We start from the raw sequence: 13,546 nt of genomic DNA, 5'->3' as shown, positions 1-13,546 counted from the left end.
CCAGGCACTACGAGGGAGTGAGTCGTCTGAGCCTCCGCTCACACGCTGAGCGTCTAGGGCTCGGTGGGGAGAGGAGGCTGGGGGTCCGTTTGTATTAAGTACCCAAAGGTGGCGAGCTCGGAAATGACAGCCCACAGCACCCGCCGCGTGGAAACCCCAGGGCAGAAGGGGCGTCTCGTCTCAGGACCGCTGGCCTCGGACTCCGCAGGTCACAGCTCAGCTGCTGGGCCCGCAGTGCGGCTCCCCCCAACCGCCTCCTTTCTAAGCTCCACCGTGGGGCGGCAGGTGCCGCTACTCGCCCCCCCCCGCCCCCTACCCGCCCCAGCAGCACTCCCGGGCCGGGATGGGGGAGGTGGGGGGAGGTGTGGTGGAGCAGCGAGACTCCAGTGGCGGCCGCTCCCCTCCGAGCACCCAGAGATCTCGGTGAGGAGGAAGAGGGGGTACAGGGGGCGGGGAGCAGGGAGAGGAGGACCGCAGGGCTCAGTCGCCGAGTTGTGCGCGGCGGGGGAGGAAGGGCGGGGGCTCCCTTCCAGCCTCCGGGGTCTGGGGACTCAGGGATGTAAGGCGAGAGCAGGGGGGTGTGTGACAATTCAGCAGAGGTCGGGACGTACCACGGAGCCCAGTGGCGAGGGGGGGGGCAGAGGACGTGGTCACCGAGAGGAGCCCCCGCCCCCCTTCGCAAAGGCCTACAACTGAGGTTGCAGGGAGAGCCGGAACTAGGCTCGCGGGAGAGGGAAGCGGCGCGTTAAATCCGCCCCCTCCCCGCACCCCACTTCCGAGGGGGTGGGCGATAGAGGAGAGGTTGGAGCCGAGGCGAGGGGGCCCCTCCCTTGCACCTCCCCCCACCGGACTTGGTCGCGCCCGAAGTGTAACACTTTCTCTTTGTCGGAGGAGCTCCGCTGTTTCCTGTGCTGTAGCTCCCGTTGCGGCGGCGCCGGTGGCAGCCCTGGCGGAGGCAGGAGCGATGGCAGCGACCGATATAGCTCGCCAGGTGGTGAGTGCGGGGCTTGGGTGCCAGCGCCTGGGCCGGGGGCCTCGGAAGGGCCGAGGGGACCTGGCCGCCGCCACCTCCACCGCGAGGAAGGCAGTGGGCAGCATCCAGGAGCCAAGGCGCGGCGGGACTTCTGCTCCCGGGGTCAGCGACTCAGTCCCCTAGCCTCCCGTCCCCGAGAACCGTGGTGGCGTGCGGGTGGGGGACCTGGTCCGGGTTGCGGGCCGGCGACTGAACTTGCATTGCCCAAGAGCTGCAGTCGGCGCCGCCGCCTCCCTCGCTGCAGCTGCGGCCCCGCCGCTGGGGCGTTGCCGAATGAATGGCCGCACTGGCCGCCGAGCCCTCCGGGTCCCCGGCACCCTGGCCTCGCTCCCTCCGGCTGCCGGGCCGCGCCCCTGCGCCCCGCAGCCCGCCGGGACCCGGGCCTCCTCAGCCAGAGGGGCTCGGGGCTGGGGTGAGCCTGGGGCAGGAGGCGGCGAGTGGTGAGGGGGGCGGGGAGGTGACTGGCTGGGGTAGGGTTTCTCCATATGCATTACATATGTGACTGCGTCTGTGTGTGTATCACTGTGTGCGTATGAGTGCACGCGCGCGCGCTCGCTCGTGCCTCCCCGGGCGGGCGGCGGTGCCCGGCTTGTCTGTGACCCTAGATGAGTCCGCCAGTTTCTTGGAGTGTGCTCGCCTCCCTGGTGCTTGTGTCTGTGTCCGGACGCTTCTCTCGGCGTCTGCTTGTGCTGTGTGCCTCTGGGTCCCATTTGTGCGTTTGTGTGGGGTGCAGTCCGCTGGCCTGTAGGTGGCTGGCTGCGTACTTTGGCGTGTTTCTGAGCACCTGACCAGGGTTTTGCGGGCCTCTGGGCGGGGGGATCTGTCCCCGGTGCGTGTTCAGTGTAACTGGGCTTGTGTGCCAAAACCTGTGGAGCTGGCTTCTTGTTATGGGGACTAAGGAAAATCAGCGGGACGCTTGCAAAACCGGTGCCGTCTCTCTCTTTTTGTTGGCAGCCGACTCTGGAAAAAAAAAAATCTTCATTTAACGAACTGAAGTTTTCCAGCCTGGGATGTGCAGAGAAATTATACTGAAGTGACCCGAGGCTCCATGTTTGTTTTTTTAGACCAGAAGTTTCGTTGCCAAGGGAGGGGATGATTCCATTTGAGGGAACAACCTAGCCTTTCTATTCATCCATGGGTATCTGGGATTTTAAGAAGCCCACAATTACCAGCACCCTGAGGTGAGGAAGGAGAGTGAAGTAGAGGTAGGTCAGATCCCATGACACTAAATACTACTTGATGCAAATCTCTGAAACAAACACACACACACACACACACACACACACACGCACACTCACACACACACACGGTTTTTAAACCTTGTGGCTTACTTATTTAAAGAAATACTCCATGCAATGCAATTTCAGTGCAAAAAATATACATAGCCTCTAGGTATTTGGTGTAATTGAAACTGATTTGTTTTCAAAATCTGAATCCAGAGTCTGGTAGCATTTCCTCTACAGGAAATGGATACATTTATTCCATCCTCTTGTTCTTGTTTGGAAGGGCAAGGTGATTACTTTGGAACCTCCCCCACCCCCTGAAAGACCCCAGCATGCAGCTCCTTATGCAGTCATGATGTGGAAGAACCAGCAGAAGATGGGAGACAGTGCTCTGTGACAATGGAATTTGAGAGAATTCTCTTCTCTCCAAGATTGGCACTGTAATATGTATTGCTTTAGTGTTTTGAGGGTTCCCAGAGTGCCTTTCTGCTCCTCCATTACCTGCATTTTAGAGATGGCATGCCTTAAGTAGAGAAATTAGTCTCCTGGATTACACTTGCTCCATCCTTAGTGACCAAGAAGGACACTAGTGATTTTTCTTGTCAGCTAATTAATTTGCATCGACCTGCCCATACTCTCTCACCAGTCCCCCTAACCTGAATTAAGATTGAAGGGCCGATGTAGCAAAGGGGAACATTCCAGAAGGTTGTGTTTCACCTCCGGCAACCCAGAGATCCCCTTTGTTCTGCAAATGGAGGTGGGGGTGATTTAGGGCCACTTGGCTTGCTTTGCTTGTTTCCAGTTTGCTCTGGCTGGCCTTGCCCTACTGTATGATGAAGAACATAATTATATGCCAGATTCTGAAGCTGAAAGAGCAGCCCGAGCACTTGAGACCTTGTTATCGTGATAAATGGGTTTCTGGGAAAACTGACGTCACTCTCCATGCCCCCCTCCCCCAGCCAGTGAAGCTCTTGTTTATGTGTCATTTGTCTCTCTGCCTGCCTTTGTGTCTGCAAGAAGTTGTAATTCACCAGGGGAAGATGGAATTAACTCCGGAGGCCTTTGGACGTCTGGCTGCTGATTGTTTCTTCCTGGGAATGAGTATCCAGGGTTTGGGTAAAGAAGACTGGAGACTAAACCTAAGTGTGCCTGGCTTAGGAGTTCTTTTTTAATGAGCTCTGGGACATGGTGCCCTGCAAGTAGTGCTCTGGTGTGTGTGTGAGGGATGGGCTGTCCTTTCCAGAGTCAGTTGAGGGTCACTCTGGCTTGTAAGGTAACATCATTAGTGACAAAAACAGACCTTAGAGTTGCTGGATAGGATCCTTATTTGGGCATGCATGCAACTTGGAAGTTCAGCTTTTGTGTACATAATACAATCCCATCCCATCTGAATGAACACCACAAAGATTCTGTATGACAAAACTGTTTCTTAATCATGTCCACAAGTGTTTATTTGATTGACTGCTAAGTGTCCAGCGCTATGGCTAGCTCTGGTCAACTATACCAGAAAAAAGTAGTAGACATAGTTCCTGGCTTTTACGCTTATTGCAGTCTAGTTGGAGAGACAAATTGTGGACACGGTGAAATAATTAGAGAACTATAGAAGATTCTTGGGATGTTTCCATCCCCAACCCCTGCCTGTGAGGTGGCTTGGGCTGCTATTAATATATACTCTGAGAGGCTCCATGACTTGTCCAAGGTAACCTGGCAAGGCACGGTGCAGCCAGGTAATGGTCTTTCTCCCTAAAGAAAGAGCTTGCAGGGCCTAACACTGCCCTAGCTGTGGTGGGCCTGGGGCAACTGTCCCAGGGCAACCGCCTACAGGTGGCTGTACTCTGGTCTTGCTATCAAATGACACTTAACCTTGATTCCCATCGAAGTGCCCTGCCTCAGCCATCTCCACCACCTCGCACTAAAAGTCATATTATACCCCAAGCAGGGAGAGGAAAACCCCAATATTCACCCATACCTCTACTGCGAATACAGCACTGGAGAAAATTTGCATGGCCCCAAATATTAAAAATTCTTGAATCTAGGTCGAGGGTATATGAATGATCATTGTACTATTTTCCAACTTTTCTGTGTGTTTGAGACTTTTCAAAATTAAAAGTTGGAGGGAAATTACAGTGTCCGCCCTCCTCCCCACAAATGCACATGGCCCCTGCCCTCAGGGAGTTTACAGTCTAGTAGTGGAGGCAGACACAAATAACTATAATTATCTTTGTGATGTGCTGCAGAGGAGAGCTACTGCCCGCTAGGATAATTCATTACAAGGGGACCTGATCCAGCAGTGGGCGGGGGCGGTGGGTGACAGGAGAGGCTTGCTGAGGGCTTTAACTAGGAAAAGGGTAGGTGTGAAGATGGGTGAGATCTCACTTCTGCTCCCAGGCTGGGAACATTTCATTTGTTAATTCACGCACTTTTATTTTCATTCATTCCTTCAACATGTGTTTATTGGGCACCGACTCTGCCAGGCCCTGTGCCAGGTGTTGGGGATATAGTGGTGGCCACGGCACACACGACAGCCCTCTCAGAGCTTCCACATGAGAGGCCGGTATAATCCCCGTTTCCTCTTCATATCCTAAAACCTGGAAATGTGAGTGTTCACAGCATTCTTATTACAAAACTGCATTACAGCCAAGCGATTTGTCTGTATAGTATAATGAGATTTTGATCTGCAGTCATGTGCACAGCATTTACTTTGTAGAGTCTCTGCTGTAAATTTTCTATTAATTGCTGGCTTTGTTACCCAGCACGGCCCCTCCCTTTTTGTGCTGTAAGGGAGCGAACCCGTTGCATTAGCCTGAGCAAAACTAATTAGAAAGATAAGTCCCCTGGATAAAGGTATTCCAGAACTAAATAGGACTGATTTCTGGACTTGCCTGGGTTTCTGGATTATCGGAGCCTTGGTTTCATATTAGCATGAACAACTGAGGAGCGCTTTCAGTTGTGTTTACGTTAAAACCACATTCCAGAAAGAAAGAGACAGAGAAAAGAAAGAAAAAGAATACCGTAGATAAGTGTAACATGTCTCTTTCAACGATCTCAAAACGCTTCCATCTGTATGATTTCATTTTCCCCAGCAGCTTCCTGGATGAGTATTACTGTTCTTTTCATTTTATGGGTTCAGGGAGACCAAATGACTTAGTCCAAAGTGTAATTGCTGGTCAGTGGATGAAGCAATGAAACACCTTCCAGATGACACAGATTCGTTTTTATAAAAAAAACTCTGGCCTTTTCATCATGTGTCCAAGAAATAAAAATCCTGCCATGTCCCCTCTTCCCCCTCTTTTCACTGCCACCCCCCCACCCCCACCTCAGTATACTCATGGAGGTCGAGAAGAGTATACTTGGGTGCTTTGAAGACTCTCTGATGTTAAAAAAGATTCTCAGCTTAAACCCCAGATAGCACAGTCATGGCTATGTGTGGGCTTCCTTCCTTCCTTCCTTCCTTCCTTCCCTTCCTCCCCTCCCCTCCCCTCCCCTCCCTCCCTCCTTCCCTCCCTCCCTCCCTTCCTTCCCTCCCCTCCCCTCCCCTCCTTCCCTCCCTCCCTCCCTTCCTTCCCTCCCCTCCCCTCCCCTCCCTCCCCTCCCCCTCCCTCCCTCCCTTCCTTCCTTCTTTCCTTCTCTCCCTCCCCTCCCCTCCCTCCCCTCCCCCTCCCTCCCTTCCTTCCTTTCCTTCCTTCCTTCCTTCCCTCCCTCCCCTCCTCTCCCTCCCCTCCCCTCCCTCCCTCCTTTCCTTCCTTCCTTCCTTCCCTCCCCTCCCCTCCCTCCCCTCCCTCCCTCCCTCCTTTCCTTTCTTCCTTCCTTCCTTTCTTTCTTTCCCATACTGCTTTAAATAAAAATCTTGGAGCCACCAGCCACGTAATGATGGATTATTTTAAGTAACAACTGGAGGAGGCGCGCAGAATAAGTTTGAAACACAGACCCTTCCTCCTCGGTTTGGCAGGAGGCGGCTTCTGCTGCCTGCACAGAGGAAGGACCACATGCTCGGGAGGGGAGATAACGTTCCCGCTTCTGCAGTGTCTTCTCATTAGAGGCAGCCATCTGCTGAATTATGCAGCACGCCCTCCGCTGGCCCTGCAGTGGGGTCATCCCTTCCACTAACTTAAAGGTGACTGGCCACAAGATTCGCGGGCCTTCTCGGGGACAGGACCCAGGGCTCAGGTTTCTCCCGCCAGGGCCCTCTCTGGGTCGCGGGAGCAGAGCTCTGCCTTCACGGCCCTGATGAGGTGTGAGGTCGTGTTCAGTTTCCTTTCGCAGCAGAGGCCCCCAGCTCTGAGCACTGGCGCTGAGGCAGGAACTGGGTTTTTTCAGATCCCCTTTAAATGAGACCAGATGGAGGCAGAGGCAAATTCAGGCTCCCCAGAGGACAGCTGGGCATTCATCCAGAGGCCTGTGAGTAAACCTTTTTTTTTTTTCCTCTTTTTAACAGATTGGAGATAACAATGGCCAGAACACCTAGGAAACTCTAAATGGCCTGATTTTTGAAGGGGATCTGTCAGGCTTTTGTGGGAAAGTTGACCCACCCTGGGCAAGGGTCACCCCTGGCTGAGGTGGAGATATTTTACCTAGAATCTGGCTGGTTGGGTTCGGTAGCCCTGCGGCTCTTGAGCAGAGGCCAGGCTGAGGCTCAGGCTTGAGTCAGCAGTGAGGGAAATGGGAGCTAGAGGTGGGAGAGAAGATGCAGAAGAGGGGCACCAGCGTCTCCTGGCCTCCACCGCCTCAGTTGCCTTCTGTGGGCCAGAGGCGCCTTGGCGAGCCCACGGGCTTCTGGATCATTTTCCATGACCCTTCTCCTCCCGACTGGCATTAGCCACAAGCCCAATGTCCCAGAATTCTAGCAGCAGAAAGAAATCTATGTGCCACTTGAGTCAGCTTTTCCATTTGAGAGTGGCAGTCTGCTTGACAGGGCCCTGGGTCCCAGCACCACTCTCTGCCACTAAATCACTCTGTGACTCGGGACAAGTCACTTCCCGCCTCTGAGTCTCTGTTTCCCTTTTTGTCAAATGCACGTGTTGGATTAAGTGATCTTTAAGGGTGTTTCCAGCTCTGACATTGTATGCTTCTTGTGTTTCCTCCAGCCTAATTTCTTTCAGGTCCTTGCCTGCTTCTGCTTCTGCTTCTGCTTCCGATCGAGGTGGCGGAGTTTAACTCCACCCCTTCCCTGCTTTGACTCCTTGAGCTGGGTGGGGAGACAGCTGTAGAGAAAGCAAGTCTGTGCTTTTAGCTCAGCAGGGTCTCTGGAACTGGAGTAGAAACAAACAACCCTTCACATATTGTCTGTCCGTCCGTGTAGGTGTATATAGCTATTGACTTCCTATAAAGGTACATGACAGCTGAATTTTTGTCTATTGAATCCCCTTTTACATGCACTAGGAGAGCTGGCTATTTAATAGAATCCTGCTGTGAATCCTTTTATAGAATGAAAAGCCACTCTGGAATTGATCTGGTGTATTAAAATCCAGAGTTCCATCTATTGGATTTGCCAAAACTGGGCCTTCTCCCTGTATGGTGAGGATGGTTTCCTTTGTGCTTCGTCAGGATCCCCTAAGCTGCTCCCCCACTGAAAGGCACTGGGGCCCCTAAGGGGTGCTGCTAGCTTTGGCAGGTTTTATTTCTCCTCGGAAAGGCCCCCAGATTTCTCTCTCCCAGTTCAGGGCATCGCTACTACTGTCAGTTTCCTCTCAGCTCAGCTTAATCGGAGCCAGGGAAATCCTGACGTTTGATGTGTTAGGCATATTGGAGTTGTTGTTGTTTTAACCTCTGGGAACTTAGCAGTGGTTTTGTGGTTCTTATAGCTGATAATACGGGATAATAAGTGGCACTCACTCCCTTGGTAACACTGGAGGTAGCAGATAGGGCTATCATCCACCTGATTGTTTCAGCAAGACTTTTTGCTATATGTTTCAGGGTATGTGATTTGAGTTTGACTCCTGGTTCGCATGAATCTTTATAAGAATAAGGCATAAAAAAAAAAAAAAAAAAGAATAAGGCATACTGTATAATAATGTTATATTGTATATAAATATGTTATAATAAGAAGAATAATAAGGTTTTATGGTATTATTGGTAAAATAAATGTTTTATATACAATAAAACTGCCGGAAAGCTGAATACTTCACCAAATTTTCTGGTTATCTGTACATAAAGCAACTTTTTGGCTGTAACTAAAGATTTTGCTAAAATATCTGAGGCCACTTTCCTGCCTAGGAAAGTATCATCATAGAATCTTAAAAAAATAATATTTTAATTCTGATTATAAAAGTAAAATATGCCTACTGTAGAAAATTTGGAAAACGGAAAAGCAGCAGCTCCTACAGCCCCTCCAAGCCAAAAGCAACCATTCTCACCATTTTGGTATATATTCTTCCAAGCTTTTAAAAATGCATACATACTTTTTTTCCTCATGATTGGGATGATCCTGTATACACAGGGTATTGTTTTTGTTTTTGTTTTTTATCTAACAGTATTTGGTAATCATTTTCCTATGCCATTAGGTATTCTTAGAATATATTTTTATCAGCCGTTTAATATTCCATCATGCATCATTGAACTATTCATTGAGTTTGAGCGTCCTGAAGATTTGCAGGGTCTCTCAGAGATTGATATTCAGAGCTGGGGAGGGAGATAGAGGAAGGGAAGGTGTGAGAGATCAGGCCCACCAGTAAGTGACACATGGGGCTGCCGGAGAGAATCCTATTTCAGTGTTTCTGTCCTTTCCTAGCATCTTTGTGCCAAGGCCAGAGGAGAAAGTTGGGGACAAGCCCGGTCTTTGGCCATGGGTTCCAAACTTTTTGTTTTGGTCTTGTCCTTCAGAATGACAGCTACTAACTTGACCACCCCAGTTTTTTTTTCCACCCCAGTTTTAAACGGAGGCCAGAAATTCTCCATCGACACAGATGCGCCCTCAGTTTCCGGAGGCTTCTTACATGGCTTGCGTCCTATGCCATAAAGGTTGGAAGGTGGGGAGGGGGGCGGGGGTTACCCACTTGGGTGCTTATGGGACCCTTTATTTTCAGAATCACAGCAAGGGGAGAACGATGCACAGCTGGAACTGCCCTCACTCGTTCTTCATAACACGAACCTCCGACTATTCAATTAAAACGCGCAATTGGTGTGTCCTCGGGGGAGGAGGCGGAAGAGAAAGAGAGCGTTGTTTCTGCCTGTGATATGAAATGTGGTATAACGTATTTCAAGACCGCAGGTGACTGCAGATGAGGAGAAAACAGGAAATGTAATTGGGGAGGGGAGTGGGGCCTCTCCCAGTTCTCAGGAGCACGCTTTCATTTTTGCCTTCCTTTTAGCTCCTCTCAGACTCTGCAGCCTAATTACCCCTGCTGCAAAGCTGAGCCAGAACTCTCTTTTCGTGTTATTAAAAATGTTTTTTAAATTACACAGGTAATGTGTGAATACATTCATGCTGTAAAAGAATCAAACAATGCAGAAGCACACTGACTACCCCCCTGAGTAAGCCCCTAGTTCCAGTCCCCTCCCCTGAGGTACCCTGAGTTCTAGGTGTGGTGGGGTGGCTTTTTAGTCCCCTTTCTCTCACATACATTTAAGTGCACATACACACGGAGGGTCTTTTTGCATATATGGCCTCATACTGTGCTTATTGTTCTACAGCTTCTTTTTTTCTATATTATAATGTGTCTTGGAGATATTCCGATCAGTACCTATAGACCTACTGCATTCTTTTTTTTTTTATTATTGGAGTATAGTTGATTTACAATGTTGCGTTAGTTTCAGGTGTACAGCAAAGTGAATCAGTTATACATACACATATATCCACTCTCTTTTAGATTCTTTTCCTATATAGGCCATTACAGAGTATTGAGTAGAGTTCCCTGTGCTATACAGTAGGGCCTTACTAGTTAACTGTTTTATATATAGTAGTGTGTATATGTCCATCCCAGTCTCCCAATATATCCCTCCCCGCCCTTACCCCCTGGTAACCATGAGTTTGTTTTCTACATCTGTGACTCTGTTTCTAGACCTACTGCATTCTTCTTAATGGCTGTGGAATATTCCAGCATATGCACATACCATAATTTAGTTAACTGTTTGGTTTTTCTGTCACAACCTATGAAACACCCGAACGAACTTTTTGGCCAACCCAATATTTTTCCCATTGTCGGACATTTAGTTTTTTTTTTTCTAGGTTTTCAGTATTATAAATAATTCTGTAATGAGTTTCCTTGTACTGTACATGGACCTTTGTACAGGCATGTGAGTCTCTCTAGAGTAGATCCTGAGGGGAGGTTGCAGGTCACGGGAGATGGGCCATTTAACATTTTGGTGGCTGTGGCCTTTCTAGCCTCTCAGTTCAAAGCGTCAAACGTGGCACCACCTGCTACTCAAGATGGTAACTTAAGATTTTAGTGTCAGACGTCCTGGGCCAAGTTGCCAGTTCCATCTCCTTTTGTGCACTTTGTAATCCAGGGAACATTCAATTAACTGCAATCAAAGCAGTCAGGTCCTCAATTAATCAGGCCACGTTAAGGAGAAAGAGGAAAGAGCTAAGCTATCAGAGGTTTAGAGAGGGAAGAGGGAAGAAACTTCCAGGGGCTGTCCTGGGGTCAGTGTCCATTCAGGCCAATGTCCTGTCCTTTTCACCGTTACGTATTTACCTCTGAACAATGAGGACTGATATTCATAACGGTGACCTTGACATCTAAGATTCATCAAAGCAGGAGTGAATGGTGCTCGCTAGGCAGGATTTCCTAAAGCAGGAACTGCATATACAAATTCATTTTCGAAGCTTTCTCAACTACAAGGATTGAGACATACAGTTTGCTGCTTAAATCTTGATTGGCAAGAAAGACACATTACCCAGATTCCATGTTCCATAGTCCCCAAACCTTCCAGTTAACTTGGGTGTATTGGACACCAGGTAAAAAGATACAGAAGAAAAAAGGATTCTAAAAGTTACCAGTGGACTTTACCAAATCCAGACCAATGGTCGTTTCTCTGTAATCCTTCCTGACTTCAATCTTGGCCTCTGGTGATAGAAAACTGTTGGGTCATCTCTTACTTTTCTGATCATCCTCCCGCCCCTTGGAAGAATTCTCTTCATCTTCCCATTCCTTACTTGTGGGCATTGCTTATATTCAGTCCTTAGTTCTTTTCTCCCTGTACTGTCTCTTGAAGAACACATCCAGTTTCATACCTCTCACTGCTAAATTTATATCTCAGTCCTGAATTCTCCCTGAGCCTACAATCCCATATTGCTAAGTACTTAGTGGGTAGATGTGTCACCATAAAATCAAAACTATCTTGTTTTCTTTAATATAGAAAATGCTTTTACAAATCCAGAAGAGAAAGACAAGCACCCATTTTAAGAAAATGGACAAAGACGTGAATAGGCAACTCACATATACATAGACACAATACACATATATAGTTGAACAATAAAAAAAGTTCACTCTCACTAATAAAATGCAAATGAAGTTACGTGATGCCATTTTGCAATGATTCAATTCACAATGGTTAAAAAGCCTCAAACTCAGTGCTGGTCTAAGTATGTGTAAACAGACAGTCTTGCATACTGGCCTTAGAAATAGACATTTGTAATATTCTCTGTTGAATGATTTCTCAGTGTGTACCAAAGTCTTTCCAATGTGTGTGGCCTTGGACCCAGCAGGCTTTAATTCTAGGAATTTAGCTTGAGGAAATAATCAGAGACTATGCAAACCTGTAAGAACAAGAATTATTACTTATAATGTTGAAAACTTGGAAACGCGCTAAATGTCTAGTAGTGGAAGACATTTCACTGGTTGAGAAAATGTGGTAAATTCCTACAATGGAATGCTATGTGGCCAAAAAAGTAATGTTTTAGAAGTATACTTAATTACTCAAGAGAACATCCGTACTATGTTAAGTGTCAGGTTATAAAGCCAGGTGATGAAAAGGAATATACAGGATTATCCCTATTTTGTAAAAAAAAAAAAAAAAAAAGAAAGAAAAAAGAAAAAAAAGTATTATATATAGACTGTAGGGAAATACATGTAAATACTAATAGTGATTATCTCTGGAGAGTGATATTATGGGTGATTTTTATTTTCTTCTTTATAATTTTCCATATGTTTTAAAATTTCTACAGCGAACATGGATTACTCTTATAAAAAACCTGATAAATGTAATTTTAAAATAATGGCTATTTAAAACTAGAATCTTCGACTTTTCCACTAAAGCACCCTTTCCTGGCTTCCCTCTTTCTGCCCTTGGTGCCATCAATGCAATCTCCCAGGCGTAGGACCTTGCAGCCTTATAGCTTTGATTGCTCCCGCACTCTCTCTGCTCCATCATTCACCGAGTCTCATCCTTTCTTTAGGACGGCTCTCAAATTTGTTCCTCCCTCCTGAGTCCCAAGTCAGATCAGTTCACTTCAAGCAGCATTTATCGTCACAGTGCCTGGCTGTCACTCTGCCAGTTCAGCGTTATTGGAGTCCTCTCCTAATATGTCTTCCTGCCCCTGCTCCCTCTCTCCTCCCATCGATCAAGCGCCCTGCAGCTGGAATGATCTTTTGAAAAGACTACTTGTGTCATGGCCCTCCCTGCTCAAAACACTCAAAATGCCCCTTTCAAACCCCATTGCCTAGGGAATAAAGGCCATACTCTTTCTTCTGCTATTTAGGGCTCTCACAGCACTGGGCTAGGTGGGAGATAACTGTGGGCACGTGGGAGGTGCTTGGGTGAGGCTTGACAATGAAATAAATCTTTAAGAATAAGATGTGGAGTTCTCCCCACTGCCCTTCACTGTCTTCAGTTTGAAAATTCCCTTTCCTCATCTTTTGGCACTTGGACCAGACGCCCTGGAGCACTTGAAGTTTCATGGTGCTGAATTTGGACACAGGAAGAGGCAGCCGGGGGTGATAATATATGGCTCAGGAAACCTCAGCTCTGAGTCCCTCCCAATTTCCGATGCCTGCTAAGTAGGAGGCTCCATCAAGAAAGCATACTGGCTCTTAGGTTTCTGTCTCCCCTGCAGTCTTGAGGACCAAGAATGAAAAGTGGGAAACTTACATCTTTTTAAAAAAAAATTAATTAATTAATTAATTTTTGGCTGTGTTGGGTCTTTGTTGCTGCGCGCGGGCTTTCTCTAGTTGTGGCGAGTGGGGGCTACTCTTCGCTGCGGTGCGCGGGCTTCTCATTGCAGTGGCTTCTCTTGTTCGGAGCATGGGCTCTAGGCACACAGGCTCAGGAGTTGTGGCGCACGGGCTTAGTTGCTCCGCGGCATGTGGGATCTTTCCCGGACCAGGGCTCGAACCCATGTCCCCTGCATTGG

General features: G+C 48.3%; 1 protein-coding gene across 13 annotated transcripts in view; it reads left to right on the top strand.

Annotated features, from left to right (window-relative positions):
• The first annotated feature begins 310 nt into the window (after nucleotides 1-310).
• Nucleotides 311-13,546, top strand: part of SEPTIN6 (septin 6) — a 69,908-nt gene continuing 56,672 nt past the window's right edge. For 9 of the 13 annotated variants that reach the window (XM_059911451.1, XM_059911453.1, XM_059911449.1 and 6 more), the window contains exons 1-2: nucleotides 311-423; nucleotides 892-994. In XM_059911451.1, the coding sequence (XP_059767434.1) occupies nucleotides 344-423; nucleotides 892-994 (183 nt within the window). In that variant the 5' untranslated portion in view covers nucleotides 311-343. Of the gene's footprint in view, nucleotides 424-694; nucleotides 995-2,097; nucleotides 2,239-6,573; nucleotides 6,655-9,278; nucleotides 9,464-13,546 lie in introns of those variants that run through there. The other 4 variants (XM_059911455.1, XM_059911456.1, XM_059911458.1 and 1 more) reach the window with 4 other exon arrangements.

This window comes from Balaenoptera ricei, chromosome X, assembly GCF_028023285.1.
Source record: "Balaenoptera ricei isolate mBalRic1 chromosome X, mBalRic1.hap2, whole genome shotgun sequence".
Classification (NCBI taxonomy): domain Eukaryota; kingdom Metazoa; phylum Chordata; class Mammalia; order Artiodactyla; family Balaenopteridae; genus Balaenoptera; species Balaenoptera ricei.
This window is presented reverse-complemented; position numbering and strand designations above follow the sequence as displayed.